This window comes from Mercenaria mercenaria, chromosome 2 (genome assembly GCF_021730395.1).
Source record: "Mercenaria mercenaria strain notata chromosome 2, MADL_Memer_1, whole genome shotgun sequence".
NCBI lineage: Eukaryota > Metazoa > Mollusca > Bivalvia > Venerida > Veneridae > Mercenaria > Mercenaria mercenaria.
In genome coordinates this window covers 2,777,004-2,799,581 of record NC_069362.1, presented here as the reverse complement: position 1 = coordinate 2,799,581, position 22,578 = coordinate 2,777,004, and the positions used below count along the sequence as shown (strand labels likewise).

The 22,578-nt window shown below is 34.8% G+C and overlaps 1 protein-coding gene across 1 annotated transcript; it reads left to right on the top strand.

Annotated features, from left to right (window-relative positions):
* Positions 1-603: 603 nt before the first annotated feature.
* Positions 604-21,693, top strand: LOC123563064 (lysophospholipid acyltransferase 7-like). The gene is made up of 7 exons (XM_045355637.2): positions 604-834; positions 8,415-8,541; positions 9,186-9,342; positions 10,651-10,802; positions 13,642-13,850; positions 14,631-14,810; positions 15,323-21,693. The coding sequence occupies exons 1-7, from the start codon at positions 626-628 to the stop codon at positions 15,663-15,665; spliced, it is 1,377 nt and encodes a 458-aa protein (XP_045211572.2). The 5' UTR covers positions 604-625; the 3' UTR covers positions 15,666-21,693.
* Positions 21,694-22,578: the final 885 nt, after the last annotated feature.

Genomic DNA, 22,578 nt, shown 5'->3' with positions numbered 1-22,578 from the left:
AGAAAAAGACAGACATTTTAATTAACTATAAAAAGTGCTGAACTACATTAACTAAACGTTATCCTTACAATTACGGTATATGTATTTTAGTAGATGGTTTGAAATCATATATGGTCCGAAAACACAAAACTTTCCACACCCTTCGTTTTTTTTTTTGTATCCTGGTTACATTGGATACATAGGGATAACCTATAATATAATTTTGTATCCTTTATCCCCAGGTTACAATTGTATCCTGTTCCCTAGGTTACAATTAACGCACTATATGGAATGTTTTTGTGTTTTTAGGACATATCTATTTGAAACTGGCTCCATATGTTTAAAGTACAGACCTTAGTGCTAGAAACCTGCTATCACCTCATTAATAAATTCATTGTTTTGAATTTGCAAGTCATCGCTCGACTAGATAATAGTTTTGTCATGTCCTGTAAAATTCTTTAATTATAAGCAATTTCATTAAATTCCTTAGGGGTTTGAAAACTGGTAGTTCAAATGGTCACATATATACCGTACAATACAAATCGTCCTGGTTGTGGCTTTTAGACAGTCTAGACTGAAACTATTCACTACTTCCGCTCCATGTCATGCGGATCTCCTCTGTCATTTAGGTAGCATTACAGCCAAAATGTCGGACGATGTTGTCTACGGAATTTTACTTTTAGTATCTGTTGGTTCAGGGGCTTTGATACGATACGCAAAGACTCCTCTACAGAAGAAATTACTTTCAACTTTGATTGGCGTACTTGTGATATCGTTTTCCTGTGGAATAGAAGCCCTGCACCCTCTAATAGTCACTGTAGGAAATTGTGTTTTGATCAAATTTCTTGGTGCCAGGTAAAAAAAAAGCCTTCCATTTATTCACAAAATTGTTCAAATGATTAAAAGTTGATTTCCATGATTCGAATAAATTGTGTCATTGGGAACAAATATTCTGCATCATTTTTACCTATCCAAAATTTGTTAAGAAACTTCCTTAAGTGTGAAATAAGGAAGTGGCAAGGGAACAAATTATACAGAAATATCCTGCTTGAAGTACATACCTTCACCATGGCACATAATCCAGTTGCAGCTTGTTCTAGTGATATGAAATTAGGCACTTGCTATTGAAGGTGAAAACCAGATCATGTTAAGTCTTTCCAGACTTTTCTGTTGTCCAGAGAATTCTCACTGTTGAACTTAACAGTAGATTTTTTGGCCGTGCTATATACACTGCTGCCATGCGAATGATATATTATGGACACAGCAGCTGTAGTCCAAATAATTGTACTCGAGAGTTGAATATCGTTATATTATTTTGACTTGTCGATATCCGCCTCCGAGTACAAACCAGAAAAGGTAAAGAATGTGGTAGCACTGTCCTCTTCTTTGCGTAAGTAACACCCAATGGAATCCGTTGGGCGGGAATTATGTTATGATAATGCAACGGATAAAAAAAAGAAATACATACATAGAAAGTAATTTTTATGTAATTTTTATATGTAAATGTAATTTTTCCTTTTCAATGATATATATATTACCGAGATTTCTTGAGAAAAATTCAAACTATGGCAGTTAAAACAATGCCAAGGTTTAACACGAGTGTACTACGTATCGGAAAATGGCCGATCACCGGTAAACACATTACTACACGAAGCGTCTTCATTGGTCACGCCTCCGACCGCCATTACATGAAGACGATTGAAACGTTAGAGGTTTAAATTTTTTACAACAGAAATTCTTGATAAATATGTCCTGTTCTTATGTTTTTTATTTACTATTTATGATTTAAAACAACAGGTAAGCAATTAGGGCTAAAGAAAAATCGTGACTACTGATAAATCGTAATTTCAACTGACCACAGTTTCCACCACAGTTTTGATTGTTTCTGGTTGAGACCTCTAGGTAGACAACGTAAAATATCAAAATGTAAAATCGGTCTGCCCGAGGTCTCATTATTTAGACTAACAGCAGCTGTATCCCTACTTCTTTATCCAAAAGGCAGCTGTGTCCCTTAGAAAATATTCCGAGGCAGCGATTGGGCCTAAATTAAAATTTCATTTGTTTGTCGCTTCCGCCCGACCCACTAGAATTGCGCCGGTCCAAAATTTTTTTACCAAAAAAGTATCTTTTTTATATTTTTATTTCTGTCCATTAAATATTCTTTTTGTCATGTATCTTTCCTTGAATTTGCTGTCTGGATCATGATTTAAATTTCATTGAGAGCGTCATTGATCGTCGGAAATTATGCCAATCAAGATGTCCTGACGTAATGGATTCGTGCAGCCGATTATTTACTGTATCTCACACTTGTGTAGATGTCAATAAAATCCATGGAGACCAATTGATTCTTCCATTTTCCCGCCGTGTATTCAACTGGCACGTGACATTTATATTACATTGACCTAGAATTCATGAATATTCCATATGTTTCCGTAATTAATTTTCAGTGTCCTAACCTAAATAACGATAATCATTGAAAAAGCAATAATGTACATTTATTAATTAATATCGCATGAGCAGATCCATCTCGTTGTAGGATCGAGTCCCCGTATTACCATATCATTTCGTATTTCATGATGGGAAAATTGTCACGCTTTTATAAATTATATCATCATTTTCGTTCATTTTCATGAAAAACTATTCTACTTTTCAACATTAATATTCTTCTTCAAGCATAATAGTTCCGCAAAATCGTCCTACGAAATGTCGACTAAAATCTTCAGGAGTCGGACAAGTGTGTTGTTCATTAAACGGACAATTCAAGAAACTGTTACCAATACACAAAGAAAAAAATACACGTGATGTGGATAAATTTAGATTACTTAAAATTAAAATTTATGTGCGTGAAAGCTGGAGAGCTTACCACTATGCCAGCATGCTATTGGTTAACAAATTTATAGACTTCAGACATTAATTTCATTTACTTGTAATGGCCGTTTGCATACGCACCAAAACTGAACAGGGAAAAGAAATAGAATGTATTGCAGCTAACGAGAGTTCCAGAAATGAAAACGAAGCTTGAAACGAGAACATGCTTGAATTGAGAACAAAGTCTCTGTATAGAAACTAGTCGAATTTTTCTTTGGTCATACAAATACAATGTAGTAAAACAGTTGTATAGAATCGTCATGATTCGCATGTTTATAAATCACATGTACCCATTTCATTATCCGGTGGCAACGTTACTAAGTGCCTTTGTATCAGTAATATATCCATAGACACAGGTATTTTTCTATATATTTATGAAGGCACATGCCGATTCCGAAATGTTTTTATAAGAAAATATATAATTCGTTAGGAAACCCCATATACAGTCCTCTATGAAACAGCTCACTTACTGACCGCAGTTTTTAGCTCATCTGATTTTTTGAAAAAAAATGATGAGTTATTGTCATCACTTGAGCGGTTGTCGGCATTGGCGTCGGTGTCGGCGTCGGCGTTGCCTGGTTAAGTTTTATGTTTAGGTCAGCTTTTCTCCTAAACTATCAAAGCTATTGCTTTGAAACTTGGAATACTTGTTCACCATCATAAGCTGACCCTGTAAAGCAAGAAACATAACTCCATCTTGCTTTTTGCAAGATTTATGGCCCCTTTTGTACTTAGAAAATATCAGATTTCTTGGTTAAGTTTTATGTTTAGGTCAACTTTTCTCCTAAACTATCAAAGCTATTGCTTTGAAACTTGGAATACTTGTTTACCATCATAAGCAGACCATGTACATCAAGAAACATAACTCCATCTTGCTTTTTGCAAGAATTATTGCCCCTTTTGGACTTAGAAAATCAGTTTTCTTGGTTAAGTTTTATGTTTAGGTCAGCTTTTATCCTAAACTATCAAAGCTTTTGCTTTAAAACTTGCAACACTTGTTCACCATCATAAGCTGACCCTGTACATCAAGAAACATAACTACATCCTGCTTTTTGCAAGATTTATGGCCCCTTTTGGACTTAGAAAATATCAGATTTCTTGGTTAAGTTTTATGTTTAGGTGAACTTTTTCTCTTAAACTATCAAAGCTATTGCTTTGAAACTTGCAACACTTGTTCACCATCATAAGCTGACCCTGTACAGCAAGCAACATAACTCCATCCTGCTTTTTGCAATAATTATTGCCCCTTTTGGACTTAGAAAATCATTTTCTTGGTTGAGTATTATGTTTAAGTATACTTTTCTCATAAACTATCAAAGCTATTGCTTTAAAACTTGCAACAGTTTTTCACCATCATAAGTGGACACTGTACATCAAGAAACATAACTCTATCCTGCTTTTTGCAAGAATGATGGCCCTTTTTAGACTTAGAAAATCATGGGTAGAACAATATTTCTATTATACAAAAAAAATCAGATGAGCGTCAGCACCCGCAAGGCGGTGCTCTTGTTACACTCGTTTTCTTTGCAAAGCTGTGACATGAAATAGCCCAACATGTATTTAAGCTGTTTCGCACAAGTTTTGTCTGTTTTTCTGCAGAATTGCCAAAATCAGTACGGATCAATAAGGGTATGGAAAATTCTAAAAATCGCGAACATCATTAAAAATATTTTCAGGAAGAAAACATTATCAGTCAGGGGTGTAACTGATTTAAGTTATGTAACCTATTTCAGTTATTTTTTCAAGCATTTTATAACCTGTATTAGTTATAAAATATAAGTTAATTCAGGTAAGTTATTCAAAAAAAGTCTTTTTGCTGTTCTCACAAAGTGACCTATACAGTGAAATAAGTAGCAATCTGTGGTTAATCAAATTCTCTTTCAGTCTGATCATGACCTGATAAGCATAATGGGATGCTAAGAGTTTTATAGCTTTAAACCTTTTGCGTAAAACTTTATCAGCCTTGCGTAAAAAATTTTTACTGCATAGCTGGAAAGATAAGAGTTCAATGTGATATTTTCGCATTTAAGCCATGATTTATGTTTTAAAACATATTTATTAAAACATGTACTGCGTGATATCATTATTCTAAAAACTTGTATCTTATTTTTGATAAATCGTGCCCAAAGAAATGACAAGCCTTGTCGGCGTCGGGACATGATACATGTATGTTTTGAAATAAAAATACCCTTGACGCAATAGGATTTTCCAAAACAGTATTTCTTTAGATGCTAGATCGATATAGATCTATATGGTATATCTATTTTCGTAAGCAGAATTTCCGAATATTTGGTTGAACGTGTGCATAATTGTAATATGCGTAAATATCGGCCCATTTCATATACGCCATAATAATTTCCAAAATGGAACGGGAAGCAGATGTTTCTTCAGTTATTTTGGTGGGAAAACTGCACGTGTCTTCCGTGATGCTTCTTTGGTCTTAACCGCGGGTTTACAGAAAATTTAGTATTTGCGTTATCATTTTGTAATATCGGACCATCTCATACGCCATATTGAATTTCCAAATGAAACGGGAAGCAGATATTTCTGCAATTTTGGCGGGAAACCTGCACATACAAACCTTTTACATAAAATTTAGTATTAGCGTTATATTTTCGTGTCAGCAGCTATGTTGCATTTTAATGGAATTGCAACAAAATGTTCTACAACCAAATGAAAATGCATGCTTCAGAGCTTGAATTTATTTCGTTTCTGTAGGCCAGTCACTGTCTCTGAAATGGTTAAGTAGATTCTATATATTTGTATTCAAGTTTTTAATATTTCATTGATGTGTTCAGCTTCCAAAAAGAAAGGGATGTTATTGTTTAAACAACAATAGGCTGACAGTGACGATTCTTTCACATATTTTCAAAAAAAGAAATAAATTACCGACCCAGTCCTTGAAGTACTAGGTCGGAAGTGGCAAACGAACATATTTTTAAGGGTGGCCTTGTAAGGCATAAAAAATTGTTTTTTTCCGGTATCCCAACCTACCCTAATTTTTTGGCCTGACCCTAAATGTTTTTATGGCCTTGGAGAATATTTTTTTCAATTTTTATACGCCCGTTTGAAAAACGGGACGTAATATGGGAACGCCCCTGGCGGGTGGATGGCCAGGCGGGAGCGGCGTCCACAGACTTTGTCCGGAGCATATCTTCTTCATGCATGGAGGGATTTTGATGAAACTTGGCACAATAATTCACCATCATGAGACAGAGTGTCATGTGCAAGAGCCTAGGTCTACGGTCAAGGTCACACTTAGAGGTCAAAGGTCATATTCAAGAATGACTTTGTCCGGAGCGTATCTTTTTCATGCATGGAAGGATTTTGATGTAGCTTGGCACAATTGTTCACCATCATGAGGCGGAGTGTCATGCACAAGAACCAGGTCCCTAGCTCTAAGGTCAAGGTCATACTTAGAGGTCAAAGGATACAAGAATGAAAACTTTGTCCGGAGCATTTCTTCTTCATGCTTGGAGGGATTTTGATGTAACTTGGCACAAATGTTCACCAACACAAGGCGGAGTGTCATGTGCAAGAACCAGGACCCTAGGTCTAAGGTCAAGGTCACACTTAGAGGCCAAAGGTCAGATACAAGAATGACTTTGTCCGGAGCATTTCTTCTTCATGCATAGAGGGATTTTGATATAACTTGGCACAATTGTACACCATCATGAGGCGGAGTGTCATGCACAGGTCCCTTCTTTAGAATTACTTCCCTTTGTTGTTACTATAAATAGCTTATATTGTAACTTTTTCATTACTAGTCGTAGGGAAATATCAAGATCACTTTTCTGTAGTACAACATGCATGTTACATCCAATTCTGAGGTGTATTTTGACCTATCTCTACCTGGTAAGATTTTTTTGTGGACTTAAAATTTTTTTTTTTTTTTTTTTTTAAAGACTAACTTCCCTTAGTTGTTACTATAAGTTTTATAATTGACCATAGGGAAAAACCAAGACCACTTTTCTGTGGTACAACATAGAGGTTACTTTCAAATTTTAGGTGTATTTTAAGGCATCTCTACCTGGTAAGGAGTTTTTTTTGTGGATTGAGAAAAACAAAAGAATTACAATAATTACTAACAAAAACATTGTAAATAACCACAAAATTAAAATTCCATTTGCAAATACAGGTGCTAGTGTAGAGAAATTTGCTGTGACGGGCGTATATTGTGACATTCTGACACTCTTGTTTAACATAAAGTTGCAAAACTGCACTTTTTATGCTTTAAACAAGGCATAACCCCTTTATTTGTATTCATTTTTTGACACAAAAATAATTTCCGAAAAGTCTCCCTTTATAAAAAAGTAATCCCCCCAATAATTTTTCTGACCTACCTACCCTTATTTTTTTAAGCATGTTACCGGAAGAAAACAATTTTTTTAGGTCTAAGGGACCACTGGAGAGACCCAGTGGTTTGGAAAGGAGGGCGTGATGTGCAATTTCACACAGTCATTCAGTTTTTAAAGAAACACCTACAAAATCGCAAAAATCGTTATAAAATATACCATACGACAACATTACAATACGCATACCCACAAAAAAAGTATTTGAATTGAGACCAAGTCAGTGACGCACTGTAGTGGTACTTTCTGGGAATACCTATGCTATTTAAATCGCTTTCCATGGAGTTTACATTTACGATTGGATGCAGTGATCCAATCAAATTATTTGTTAGAAAAATCTCTTTACGCAGGTTGGTCTGATTTTCTGCGTTCCGTAGTTGCTGAGAAATTATAAAAATTAGAAATGTAAAGACGATTTCAACCAGTAAAAAATTGAATTTCATTTTCAGCCATGTATCGTTAGAAAGTTAGGCCCTGCCCAGGGGGTCCCAAGTTTTACATAGACTTATATAGGAAAAAACTTTAAAAAACTTCTTGTCTTAAAGTTCAAGGCTTAACTGTTATGCCTTTGATATTTTGTATGTATCATTGCCCAGTTGATCTCTTAAAAAATTGTTCGAATTATGCCCCTGGGGTGAAAAGAGGCCCCGCCCCAGGGGTCACTTGATATATGAGTTATATACTTAAAAAATTATCAGATCATTTTTCCTAGACTGTTTAATTATATTTACCTGATGACCCCAAGTGATAAGGGTCACCCGACTGTGACCTTGACCTACTGACCTACTTTCTTGTTTTTTTTTTAAATATAGCCTTGAAATTTGGATGACATGTACAGTTTTACACACCGATCTTAAAACTGACTTTCAGTGACCATGAATGTGACCTACTGACCTACTTTCTTGTTTTTTAAGATACAGCCTTGAAATTTGGATGACATGACTTTGTACAGTTTTGCACACTAATCTTAAAACTGACTTTCAGTGACCATGAATATGACCTACTGACCTACTTTCTTGTTTTTGAAGCTTTAGCAAAGAAATTTGTTCAAGCAAGCAACTTAACTCAGATGAGCGATATAGGGCCATCGTGGCCCTCTTGTTTCAGAAGTTGTGCTTTTAGAGACTACTTGAATTCAGATCTAAATTATCCTGTGAAACAATATACTGTCAGGTATTTGAAAAGTTATTTATTATAGTGTTTTTGCTTTTTCAGATGGTGTCATGCTGCTAGTTTTGTATGGTGTTTTGGCTACCTAGCATTTTTCAGAGCTGCACACCTGTTTGGTCTGTCAAGACCGCATCCCATTACTAATGCATTACAGCTCTTCAATGCTCTGCGGGTAAATATGACTGTTTTTATTATGTTTGTTTTTAGTTTAGTACCATTTTTCCATGGTATTTCGGTCATGTAACAGCAGGCAATTATTAACCTAATCAGTGTCCCTGGATTTTATACCAGTCCTAAACTGTTCTGCGGAAGCAAGTGCAAAGGTCTGCACCTGAATCAATTATGGAGGACAAATGATTTCAGACGCAATACACATATATGTCTTTATCAAAGGCTGTCTTTAGATTTAGGATGTGCTTGGGAAATATTGATACTTGCATTTATGATTATTACAATTACTTACTGTACTATATGTACCGGCTCTTCATAATATTTGTTTTATTTCTGTCAGTTATTTGTGCAATATTTAGACAGAAGTGTGAAAAAAAACCCACATAAAACAGTCACCAATGTTAAGATAGCAGTGCTGCAACATTAGAAGCAACATTAAATGTGTTTTATGTAGGTTTTAAGAGTGTCCCAGCTTTATTTGAAAACCTGCTAGATAGTGGTCATAATACAAGCTTGCTCAGTCACTGACCATGATATCTGGTAGAAAAAAGATACTCCAAAAGGTGAAAGGCTGACATTTTATATAATATTATTATGTATGGATATGTAAATTACTGTTGTTTATTATTGGTTCGGACATTTTAGATGATAGGAGTTGCTTTTGAAGTCCATGATGCAGAGTATATGGAAAAACGAGACAGAGAATCAGAGGAGGATGCTGAACTTAAAAAGAACTTCCAGCTGAAACCGTCCTTCCTGGATACAATTCACTATTCTTTGTGCTACATTGGCTTATTTACAGGTGATTTATTTATAACATCAGCCATTTTATTAAGTTAGAACATTTTTGAAATTGATTGAAGACAGGAATTGTAAATTATGTTATCTACCTGTCAACATGCTTTGGTTATGCGCCCTGATTAAAAAGAATTGTACACTTAATTTGAAATGCATTCAGCTCCCAATGTATTCAAGCCTGCAACTTTTATAAATTTACAGTAAACAATGAATTTATATGAGCTGCACCATGAGAAAACCAACACAGTGGCTTTGCGACCAGCATGGATCCAGACCAGCCTGCGCATCCGCGCAGTCTGGTCAGGATCCATGCTGTTCGCTTTCAAAGCCTTCTGTAATCAGAGAAGCTGTTAGCGAACAGCATGGATCCTGACCAGACTGCGCGGATGCGCAGGCTGGTCTGGATCCATGCTGGTCGCAAAGCCACTATGTTGGTTTTCTCATGGCGCAGCTCATATTTAAATTGAAAAATCTATGAATAAGATAAAGCCTGCTTAATTTCCTTCTAGTTTACTCTATATTTTCATCTCATGAGGAACACAATAATAGTTGTAGTTCTGTATGTTCGGATCAAAATTTTTTCTACAATACTAGTATAGAATTTGATTAAACCCTGATTTTTCAAAAAATCCAAATATACTTAGAAAGTTCAACAAATAAAAAGATACGGTCATGTGCTTGAGCATTTGCTAGACTGATTTGAAAATTTTGGACCTCACGCAATTTTTCACAATAGGAGTCTATGAGAAAATCAAAATTTTCATAACATTTTTGCAAATAGAAATTTTTCTACTATGTAGATTTTAATGAAAACTTATCACAATTTTAAATAAAAATTTGGTTTATAATGTGGTGAAATTAAATATATAGGTCCATGTGTTTATTTTTGAGATATTTGACCATGATTAAAGTGAACTGCACTTTTAAATATAATTTTAAGACATTATTTTGAATTTCTTATTGTACCAGATGTTTTAACATCATATTTTGACTTTAGAAATATAGTAAAAGTGCCATTGTAATAAATTTACTCAGGGGTTGCTATGAATTCATAAAATGATTTTCATTCCCGTATGTCAAATCAAGGCTTTTCTGTATAAATGACGTTATGCCATCACTTCTGCAGTTCCAGTTTATCAAGGGTGCAGAACCATCTTAAGAGACTTAAAAAAGATTTATACATAAATGCTACCTTGAACCAACTGAATCTTTTTCACTGTACTTTAAATAAACAATTATTAGATTTTTAAAAAATTTTAAACAAAAAATTAAATATATAGAGTTGTGCCACATACTTAATTTGTATTTACAGGTCCATATTACAAGTACAGAACCTACTACGACATGTTACATATACCTGAAGATGCTCATATACCTATATATAAATATGCAATAGAAAGGGTGAAACAGATACCACTTATAGCTGCAGTATATCTAGTCTGCTCTTACTTCTTTAGTATACAGGTATTGCTTTCTGGAATAAGTTTACTTGCGTATATTTAAAGAAGAGAGTGTGTAGTGCTTTGCTTATGTTAGTCTGTCTGTAATTGGTTTCAGATCAGTAAGTACAGAATTCTTGGGCCTACAGAGCTGAAGATGAAATGTATATTATTAGAAGAATACCCTATTTCTTTGGAGGTCAAGGTCACAGAGATCACAGATCAGATCAAGTAATTGAAATTGTTTTGGCCTAGGACTGTCAAATTTCATGGTGTGATTAATTGTGGTCAGAAGAATACCCTTAATGTTTTAAGGTCATAATGATATTGACTCTAAAACTTAATGGTGTTTAATAAATATCTTGAGAGCCCTTGCGTCTACAATCATCAATTTTCTTGTCCATGGCCTGTAGATGATCCTTACCTATTTCAATGTCAGGTGGTCAAACTTAATCATAACATGTTCATATACGGCCAGTAGATGACCCCTACTGTTTTTGGTAGTTAGGTTAAGTTTAGACAGCATAATTTGAGATTAATATTATACAGTTAGTTACATAATGGCAGGCCATGATTGTTCCTGCTCTCATTAGTTGCATGGTTAGTATGAGCAAATTCTTACATGGTTAGTTATAAGTGTATTGCATGTGCAGCTTTACGTAAGATACACATCTAACATACACAGAGATACTAGATATTAATAGGTGAAAAATGAATTTAATTCATTATAGCTCACGAGTCACAAAGTGACAAGGTGAGCTTTTGTGATCACGCAGCGTCCATCGTCCGTGCGTGCATGCGTGCGTGCGTAAACTTTTGCTTGTGACCACTCTAGAGGTCACATTTTTCATGGGATCTTTATGAAAGTTGGTCAGAATGTCCATCTTGATGATATCTAGGTCAAGTTCGAAACTGGGTCACATGCGGTCCAAAACTAGGTCAGTAGGTCTAAAAATAGAAAAACCTTGTGACCTCTCTAGAGGCCATACTTTTCAATGGATCTTCATGAAAGTTAGTCAGAATGTTCACCTTGATGATATCTAGATCAAGTTTGAAACTGCATCACGTGCCTTCAAAAACTAGGCCAGTAGGTCAAGTAATAAAAAAAACCTTGTGACCCATCTAGGTTAAGTTCGAAACTGGGTCACGTGCTGTCCAAAACTAGGTCAGTAGGTCTAAAAATAGAAAAACCTTGTGACCTCTCTAGAGGCCATACTTTTCAATGGATCTTCATGAAAGTTAGTCAGAATGTTCACCTTGATGATATCTAGGTCAAGTTCGAAACTGCATCACGTGCCTTCAAAAACTAGGTCAGTAGGTCAAGTAATAAAAAAACCGTTGTGACCTCTCTAGAGGCCATATTTTTCATGGGATCTGTATGAAGATTGGTCTGAATGTTCATCTTGATGATATCTAGGTCAAGTTCGAAACTGGGTCACGTGCATTCCAAAACTAGGTCAGTAGGTCTTAAAATAGAAAAACCTTGTGACGTCTCTAGAGGCCATACTTTTCAATGGATCTTCATGAAAGTTAGTCAGAACGTTCACCTTGATGATATCTAGGTCGAGTTTGAAACTGGGTCATGTGCTTCAAAAACTAGGTCAGTAGGTCAAACAATAGAAAAACCTTGTTACCTCTCTAGAGGCCATATTTTTCATGGGATCTGTATGAAAATTGGTCTGAATTTCCATCTTGATGATATCTGGGTCAACTGCGGTCAAAAACTAGGTCAGTAGGTCTAAAGATAGAAAAACCTTGTGACCTCTCTAGAGGCCATACTTTTGAATGGATCTTCATGAAAATTGATCAGAATGTTCAACTTGATGATATCTTGGTCAAGCTTGAAACTGCTTCACATGCCCTCAAAAACTCGGTCAGTAGATCAAGTAATAAAAAAACCTTGTGACCTCTCTAGAGGCCATATTTTTTTATGGGATCTGTATGAAAGTTGGTCTGAATGTTCATCTTGATGATATCTAGGTCAAGTTCGAAACTGGGTCAACTGCGGTCAAAAACTAGGTCAATAGATCTAAAAATAGAAAAACCTTGTGACCTCTCTAGAGGCCGTATTTTTCAATGGATCTTCATGAAAATTGGTCTGAATGTTCACCTTGATGATATCTAGGTCAAGTTCGAAAGTGGGTCACTTACGGTCAAAAACTAGGTCATAAGGTCAAATAATAGAAAAACCTTGTGACCTCTCTAGAGGCCATATTTCTCAATGGATCTTCATGAAAATTGGTGAGAATGTTCACCTTGATGATATCTAGGTCAAGTTCAAAACTGGGTCAAGTGCTTTCAAAAACTAGGTCATTAGGTCAAATAATAGATAATCCTTGTGACCTCTCTAGAGGCCATATTGTTTCTGGTCCTCTTGTTTCATATGCAGAATCTGAATGTTGTTCATAATTCCAAAGTGAACCTAATTTGTACATGTTCTATGCAGGGATATTTCAGATGAATTAGTTTATCCTTCTGCTGAAAAGTGATACAATTATATTTTCATATATATTTTTTTTTTTTTACAGTAAAAGGTTTTTAATTAACATGGACAGTCAAAGTCCCCTCCTGGAATGAATGAATAAAGTTATTTCCAGTCAATCCCACAGCTGACATCATAATGTATTAAACATGTAGCCTAGACTAATGCTGCTGGAAAGAGTACCAAATAAAGTACCCATCCAGAACTGAACCCAGCTTGAAATATCTTTCCCAGCAGGGATTCGAACCCAGTTTGCGATTTATATGGTCTAACCTGCTAGTGTCTATGTCGCTGACCTCCTCAGATAGTGGTATTATCCCGTTCTATTGATTCTGAAATATTTTCCTTTTCTACATTGTGTTATTTTCCTATTTTATTGCAGTATGTGAAATCAGAAGAGTTTCAGTACAATCCATTTTGGTTCCGTATATTTTATATGGTGCCAATGTTCCAGATATTCCGATCTCGTCTATATTTAGCATGGATTATGTCAGAGGTGATGTCTATGACAGCAGGTCTTGGAGCATACCCCGTAGAGAGTAAAACTAGATGTGGCGAGGGACCAACAGATTTAAAGGCACTCAGACACTGGTAAATTTAAGTTTAAAATCTTTATAATGTTGTTACAATGTTCGACAGATATCTCAGATATTTTGGATTCTGTTTGGTATGTATTATACTACTGATCAAAAGTTTGACTTAGTTCGTTCGTTCGAGTACTTTTTAACCCAGGCCCTTTAAGATCCCCCATTAAAAAACAGATGGATATAGATTTGCTGTTGTCTATTTTTTACCGGACCTTTATTCAGCAGCCATAACTGGGAGCAGTGTCATTTGACGTTAGTTTATAAATTCTCTTTTAGTAAATCAATTTTGGACGTTTTTGGGTGTACCAATTTATAGGGTATGCCTCTTTACATACAATATATTTAGTATTCTTATTTTTATGACTTTATCAGCAGTAACATTTGTTTCTTTCCTTGTGGGGATTATAATTGAACTTGCTTGTTATTTTATCTTATTGTAAAAATGGTTACTCTTGAACATTTTTTCTTCATAAAAAGAACAACACTTATATACCTTTTACCTTTACCTGTAACCAAAGCTATCGCAGAGTTTCACACTTGACTCAGTCTAGCCAGTATGTGTTACCAACATTTTTATAAGATATGAACATTCGTACAGAGGATCTTTTTGAATATATGCACAGGTAATATAAAAATCAAGCTTATTTAATAAATTTCCTTTGTTCAATGAACATGGCATAGCATAACTTTATGCATTGGGATTTACGCTACTTTACAAAAAAAAAAAAACATTTGAGGAAGATCTCCCCCATCTTCAGTGTAATATTTTTTGCATGTTTTACAGCCAAGAAAGGGACCAGAAAACTGTTGAATATGAATTTGAGACAATACACAATTTAAGTATTTGGGGCTGTGAGCTGGCCCCTACAACCAGAGAAGGGCTTAGAAGTTGGAATATGAGTGTGCAATATTGGCTTGCAGCCTATGTTCATAGACGGTTACCCAGGAGTTATGGAGCAATGAGGTTTGTATATACCAAAATGTGAAAAGTTGTTTAGTTATACTTGTCTAAATTCATGCAGGCTGTTCTTGGTCTGCGCTGTTCGCTATTCAGTCAGTAAATATTCAGGGAACACGCCTTTGAATAATAAATGGTGTTGCCCAAACTGAATGAGGGACTAGTTCATTATAGAAATTCAGCAGTGTAAGTGTTAAGCATAAAATAAAATAAAATAAAACTTGTTTGTTTCTGGTGAATATGAAATATATCTCATTGAGAAGTGATAAAACTTTCACATTTTCACTTGTACTATATGCTCTTAAAAATATTTGACGTTTTTTCACTTCTCTGCGAGATACAAATGTATATTCCATATTCACTCAAAACAAACAGATATCCTGTATTTATCAAGCCTTAAAATTTATATATGATTATAACGCATTCAGTTTCTTGTATACTAGTATTCTTCATTGAAATTTTATGACACATGCAAAAATTCTTTAAGTAACACAGAGAACATGTACATCTGATTACAGGGTAGCCATTACAATGGGTGTAAGTGCATTTTGGCATGGAATACACCCAGGATATTACCTTAGCTTCCTGACTGTACCGCCAATACTTGTTGCCGAGGATCTTATGATAGCAGCATTCCGAAAAGGATCCGCCACACAGCTCCATCTGTTTGACTGGGCATGCTGGTTTTTCAAGATGCGGGGATTTGACTACAACTGCATGGGGTTTCTGTTATTAAGTTTTGATGCAACAGTAGGCTATTGGAAAAGCATTTACTTTATACCACATATAATTATTGTAATTTTCATAGTAGTTGGACTAGCTTTGAAAGGAAAGAAATCAAAAAAGAAGAAAAGTGAATGATATATCTTTTATACTAGGTTTAAAAAGATTTTATATTTTATTTTGCAATGGGACTATTGTTAAGTTTTACTGAGGAATGGCATTCCAAATGTTTTATAAAAACTTTTTATGTACCCCCAGTTACGTGGACAGTTAGACTGGTATGTTCGATGTGCTTCTGTATGTTCTGGAATGTAGTGTGTTCAACTCGTCCCACACTAACCAAGAAGCTTGATTTGCTTCAGACTGTCACAGATGAACAAGCTTGTTGTGTAGATGACCATAAAGGATGTGATAATGAATTTTTACTACAATTTTGGCCTTTTGATACTTTTGCTATATGGAATTTAGAAAAAAAAATTGTGTGTCCGACTCTTTAAAGGATATGCTTTAAAGTTTCACAGATGAAATGGACCTTGATGTGAATATGACCATAAATAAAGGACTTCTTTCTGTGGCTATTTTTTCTACAATTTTGGCCCTTTCTTAATTTCACAAAATAGGCCATAGTGAAGAAATTTGGAGTTCTCAACTCATCATACTTTTTGAAGGAATGGATTCGAAGTTGTTCAGATGCTCAATCTTACCTGAAAACAATTTGCTTCAAACTTTTAGATGATCATCCTTAAAGTGAAGTTGGTCTGTACTAAAAACTTTATTTAGAGGATGGCGCAGTATGTGGGATCATCTGTGTCCTATGGACACAATTTTAGTTGATCTTCAAGTTTCTTTTTCGAGGGCTAAATGTTTTGAGGAGAAGTGGTATATCTTTTACAATGGAAGAGTTTTAAGTTTACAACTTTTATTATATCAGTATTTTACTGAGGGCCAGATAGAGTGATCATTTTTGGAATTAAAACATTTTTTGTTTGATAGTTATTTAACTTGTACACATCTGACCTTTTAAGAATTTATACATGCATGGGGATACTCTATTCATATTTGATAGTAAAATAATTTATACTGAACATTGCTTATCTTTTGTGTAGTGAGCAAGCAAAATTTTATTGCTGCAAAACCTACTTTGTATTACTAAAAACTATTAATTCTTTACATGCCTGTATACCTTTATCATGATGAAATCAGTCACCAATAAACCAGAAATTTAAGTGAAATGATGCAAATAGTTATAGCTTTGGATTTCATAATTTAGAATCAGCTTGTCTATTTATTAATATTAATTGATAGTGAACAGTAAATCTACTTAGGAATACTTCATATTTTTATCAAAGGTACTGCATAAAGAACTTAAGAAAAATTGAAATTTACAGGTTGCTGCTGTGATTGACGTGCTTGCTTTATGAACAAAAAGGTTGCCAGACTTTCTTTTTTGCCCAAGAATTTACTGATAACACTTCAAAGGAAAATGTTTCACTGACTATATTTGGAATGTGAACATTTTAATTAGATAGTTCTCAGGTAGATCATTATACCATATTGGTATTCATTTGAAGCTGAGCCCCTTTGAATGGCCGAGAACATGTCAAGTACTATGTGGTATTTTTTCAGTATGTTTCATATTTATTTATTCATATTTTAGTCATGTGACTACACACAACAGAATGTGACTTGCATTGGAAAAAGTCTGTCTGGAGTATAATAATTGTTTTTGCCCTTTATTTGTATTCAATGTTGACATTTTCTCCTCTATCAAAACCATATATGACTTTTTCATAGATCAAAACACAACAATCCTGAATTTTATAGAAAACGAAGACTAGAAATAAGAATTATGCTTATGCATTTACTTAGGTTTGTTATATCATGCTTAAATAGAAATAAGATGTTTGCATGACTGAAGTAAGTACTGCAGACAAATACTACTAATGACACTATAATTTAGCTATAAATACATTGTTATAGACAATAATCAACATTGAATAACAACAACTTAAACAATAGCACAAGTTTAAAGTAGCAGACTCAATAACTAACCTATTAAGTTTTTTTTCCATAAAATTTGGATCAAAAGAATTAACTTGGATATTACTTTTCTGAAATGCCCATTGTTACTGTGTTCAATTACTATATGCAAAATATTTTCCATATGTTCTGTACAAATGTTGTTGACAGAAACTTTTGTTCATTCATATGTAGCCTGTTCAAGAACCCAAATTTTCCAGAATTTAAACAGCATTGGGTTCAGAGTCATTCTTACTATGATATAAATTTGGTACAAAAATGTGTATTTTCATCTTTGTGTCACATAATTCCGCTGCTGCTTGTTGCTCTCATGATTGATGTATGGGGTGCATAAAATGCTTAATGACCATAAAATCAGCGCATTACGTTATTCTTAATTTTAGTGTTATTTATTTAGGAAGGCTTTTTCCTAATAAAAACAAGAAATCCAGACTGGAAAATACATATTGATATTGTATGCTTATGATATTTCATGCCAAATACTTAATGTTTTAAATCATTATTCATTGTTATAGGTATGATGCATTTCCTTTGAAATCTGGTTTGTCATTATACTCCCACAAAATGAAGTTGGGGGAGGGTATATAGGAGTGAGCTTGTCTTGTTGGTCCGTTGGTTTTATGGTTTCCGGATGATAAATCTTGAAAGGCTTGACCCATTTAAATATTTTTTTGGTACACAGGTGTAACATCAGAAAATACAGGTCAATTTTGACTTTGGGGTCTGTAGGTCAAAGGTCAAGATCACAGTGACTCGCAACAGCTGAACGGTTTCCGGATGATAACCCTTGAAAGGCATGACCGATTTTAATTTTTGTTACACAGATGTAACGTCAAAACATATAGGTCAGGTTCGACTTTAGGGCCAGTAGATAAAAGGTCAAGGTCAAAGTGACTCGCAACAGCTTAACGGTTTCGGATGATAACTCTTGAAAGGCATGACAGGTTTAAATAATTTTTGGTACACAGATGTAACATCAAAAAATACAGGTTAAGTTTGACTTTAGGGTCGGTAGGTCAAAGGTCAAGGTCACAGTGACTTGCAACAGCTAAACAGTTTCTGGATGATAACTTGAGAAGGCTTGGGCCTAGGATCATGAAAATTGATAGAGAGGTTGATTATGACCAACAGATGACCCCTAATGAGTTTTGAAGTCAGAAGGTCACAGGTCAAAGTCACAGTGACCGGGAACACTTAAATGGTTTTTGGACAATAACTTCACAACGCTTAGGACTAGGATCACGGAATGTTGGTCATGACCAGCAGATGACCGGTGCGTATTTTGGGTTCCAATAAGGTCATTTAAACCTTTTTCGGACAATAACTTGAGAAGGCTTGGGCCGATGATCATGAAACTTCATAGGGAGGTTGATAATGACCAGCAGATGACCTCAATTGATTTTGAGGTCATTAGGTCAAAGATCAAGCAAGTTCAGCTTTGACATTGGCTTAGTTCTTTGACAAGGCTATATTGTGGGGGTAATTCATCACTCCTGTGACCATTCTAGTTTTATTTAAAAGTACAAGTCAGCGAAACAAAGGTTTGACCATTTGTGAAATATTCTGCAAGGTTTTTGTAACATTTTAGAAATATTCTTAATTGTTAAATGACAACTTCTTCATCAGTTTGAAGAATGAACTTGTCTTAAAATTTGAATACTCTAAGTTCACTTGTTAGCTCACCTGTCACAAAGTGACAAGGTGAGCTTTTGTGATCGCGCAGCGTCCGTCGTCCGTCCGTCCGTGCGTAAACTTTTGCTTGTGACCACTCTAGAGGTCACATTTTTCATCGGATCTTTATGAAAATTGGTCAGAATGTTTACCTTGATGATATCTAGGTCAAGTTCGAAACTGGGTCACGTGCGGTCAAAAACTAGGTCAGTAGGTCTAAAAATAGAAAAACCTTGTGACCTCTCTAGAGGCCATATATTTCTCAAGATCTTCATGAAAATTGGTCAGAATGTTCACCTTGATGATATCTAGGTCAAGTTTGAAACTGGGTTACGTGCCTTTAAAAACTAGGTCAGTAGGTCAAATAATAGAAAAACCTTGTGACCACTCTAGAGGTCAAATTTTTCATGGGGTCTTTATGAAAATTGGTCAGAATGTTCACCTTGATGATATCTAGGTCAGGTTCGAAACTGGGTTACTTGCGGTCAAAAACTAGGTCAGTAGGTCTAAAAATAGAAAAACCTCGTGACCTCTCTAGAGGCTATATATTTTACAAGATCTTCATGAAAATTGGTCAGAATGTTCACCTTGATGATATCTAGGTCAAGTTCGAATCTAGGTCACGTGCCATCAAAAACTAGGTCAGTAGGTCTAAAAATAGAAAAACCTTGTGACCTCTCTAGAGGCCATACTTTTCATGGGATCTGTATGAAAGTTGGTCTGAATGTTCACCTTGATGATATCTAGGTCAAGTTTGAATCTGGGTCACGTGCGGTCAAAAACTAGGTCAGTAGGTCTAAAAATAGAAAAACCTTGTGACCTCTTTAGAGGCCATACTTTTGAATGGATCTTATAAAAATTGGTCAGAATGTTCATCCTGATGATATCTAGGTCAAATTCGAAACTGGGTCACGTGCCTTCAAAAAGTAGGTCAGTAGGTCAAATAATGAAAAAACCTTGTGACCTCTCTAGAGGCCATATTTTTCATTGGATATGTATGAAAGTTGGTCTGACTGTTCATCTTGATGATATATAGGTCAAGTTTGAAACTTGGTCAGCTGCGGTCAAAAACTAGGTCAGTAGGTCTAAAATTAGAAAAATCTTTTGATCTCTCTAGAGGCCATATTTTTCAATAGATCTTCATGAAAATTAGTGAGAATGTTCACCTTGATGATATCTAGGTCAAGTTCAAAACAGGGTCACGTACCTGTGAAAACTAGGTCAATAGGTCAAATAATATAAAAACCTTGTGACCTCTGTAGAGGCCATATTTTTCAATGGATCTTCATGAAAATTGGTCAGAATTTTTATCTTGATGATATCTAGATCAAATTCAAAACTGGGTCACATGAGCTCAAAAACTAGGTCACTATATCAAATAATAGAAAAAACGACGTCATACTCAAAACTGGGTCATGTGGGAACAGGTGAGCGATTCAGGACCATCATGGTCCTCTTGTTTTTTAAAAGCTTTGAAAATATTTGAGAAAATTGCACTAAAAACTGTACACTATAATAAACCCCAGAACTTTGAGAGATATAAAATAGGAAAAAGTATAAAACATATTCTCTCTCATTTGTTCTAAATGATGCTTCGAGTTTTTATTGCTCACATTGAGCTTAAGTAGCTATTGCAAAACTGTGATTCTTTATAACTATATACGCGTTTGTGTTAGCTATCATACATGTTTTGATATTTTCGCTATCTAAATTCTGTTACAAATATAAGTAAAATTTTGATGCCATGAATGGTATAGGGAGGTCATTAAATTTTGTGGGTATATGAAATTTTGTGGTTTTAAACTATAGGAATATTAATTATTTGTTCATTTGCATTTTATTTTTAGGTTTGGTATTACTGTATATCCATGAAAATTAGTCAATTACGAAACTGTCAACATGGACAATGTGCTATATGTCAAAGCAGTTATCGAAAAAAATTTAAGAGGTGATCAAATGTATGTACAAGTTCACAAAGATATGATAGTAGGAACATGAAAAATTATTCTATATTACATGGACATTTTGTACTTGCTTGCAAATAGTATGATATATGTTTTATAACAGTATATAAAACATTTAGGGTAATTCAGCCCCGTTACAGTTCTTCCTGACCATCGTTAAACTTACATACAGACTGTATGGCTTATTCTGCTGGGGCAGTAATTGATTTATAATACTTTCCATCAGTTGAAAGTTTTTCTTTGTTATCAAATGTTAGAAGCAGCCATTAAGGAATTGTGTAAGGCTTGAAAAAAATTGACCCGTCCTTTTGTCCAGAGGCTGTTCAGCTACAAGAGGCTCCAGTGTATACAACTTCAAAAGGTTTTGTTCTAATGTTTGCAATAGTAAATGTACAAAATGGCACACATCGCCATATTTTCATACTTGTTATTGATTTTGTAATGATATACTTTATAGAAACTATATACGTCATTAAATACAATTAAATGCCTATTGTGTGTGTGTGTGTTTTTTTTCTATTTTGTAGTTTGTCTTGTTTTGCTTATTTGCAAGTAATTTGTCTTTAGAAGAAAAAAAATCAGGAATTGAAGGGATTTCAACATAGTTTTCATGACATCACAACAATGTGATATGGCTGAACATAAGTGATGCTGGGTGTATAAAATGGGTATAATTTGGACAAAACCATAACAAGAGGGCCATGAGGCCCTGTATAGCTCACCTGACCTATTGGCCTAAAAATCATCAAGATTAACATTCTGACCAAGTTTCATTAAGATATGGTCATATGTGGCTTCTAGAGTGTTAACAAGCTTTTCCTTTGATTTGACCTAGTGACCTAGTTTTTGACCCCACCTGACCCAAATTTGAATTTGAGTTAAAGATCATCAAGATTAACTTTCTGACCAAGTTTCATTAAGATATGGTCATAAATGTGGCCTCTAAAGTGTTATCTAGCTTTCCCTTTGATTTGACCCGGTGACCTTGTTTTTGACACGACATGACCCATATTTGAACCTGTCCTGAAGATCATCAAGTTTAACATTCTGAATAAGTTTCATGAAGATACAGTCATAAATATGGCCTCTAGAGTGTTAACAAGCTTTTCATTTGCTTTCACCTGGTGAACTAGTTTTTGACCCCACCTAACCCAGATTTTAACTTCAGTTATAGATCATCAAGATAAACATTTTGACCAAGTTTCATTAAGATATGGTCATAAACATAGTCTCTACAGTGTAAACTAGCTTTTCCTTTGATTTGACCTAGTGACCTAGTTTTTTATCCTACATGACCAAGATTCAAACTGAACCTTAAGATCACCAATACTAACATTCTAACCAACTTCCATGGCGATACAGTCATAATTGCAGCC

Bases quoted from the DNA above. Each gene is read 5' to 3' on its own strand.
- LOC123563064 (XM_045355637.2), top strand. From the start codon at position 626: ATGTCGGACGATGTTGTCTACGGAATTTTACTTTTAGTATCTGTTGGT. The intron at 10,803-13,641 runs GTATTGCTTTCT...ATTTTATTGCAG, and splicing joins CTTACTTCTTTAGTATACAG to TATGTGAAATCAGAAGAGTT. The intron at 13,851-14,630 runs GTAAATTTAAGT...CATGTTTTACAG, and splicing joins TTAAAGGCACTCAGACACTG to CCAAGAAAGGGACCAGAAAA.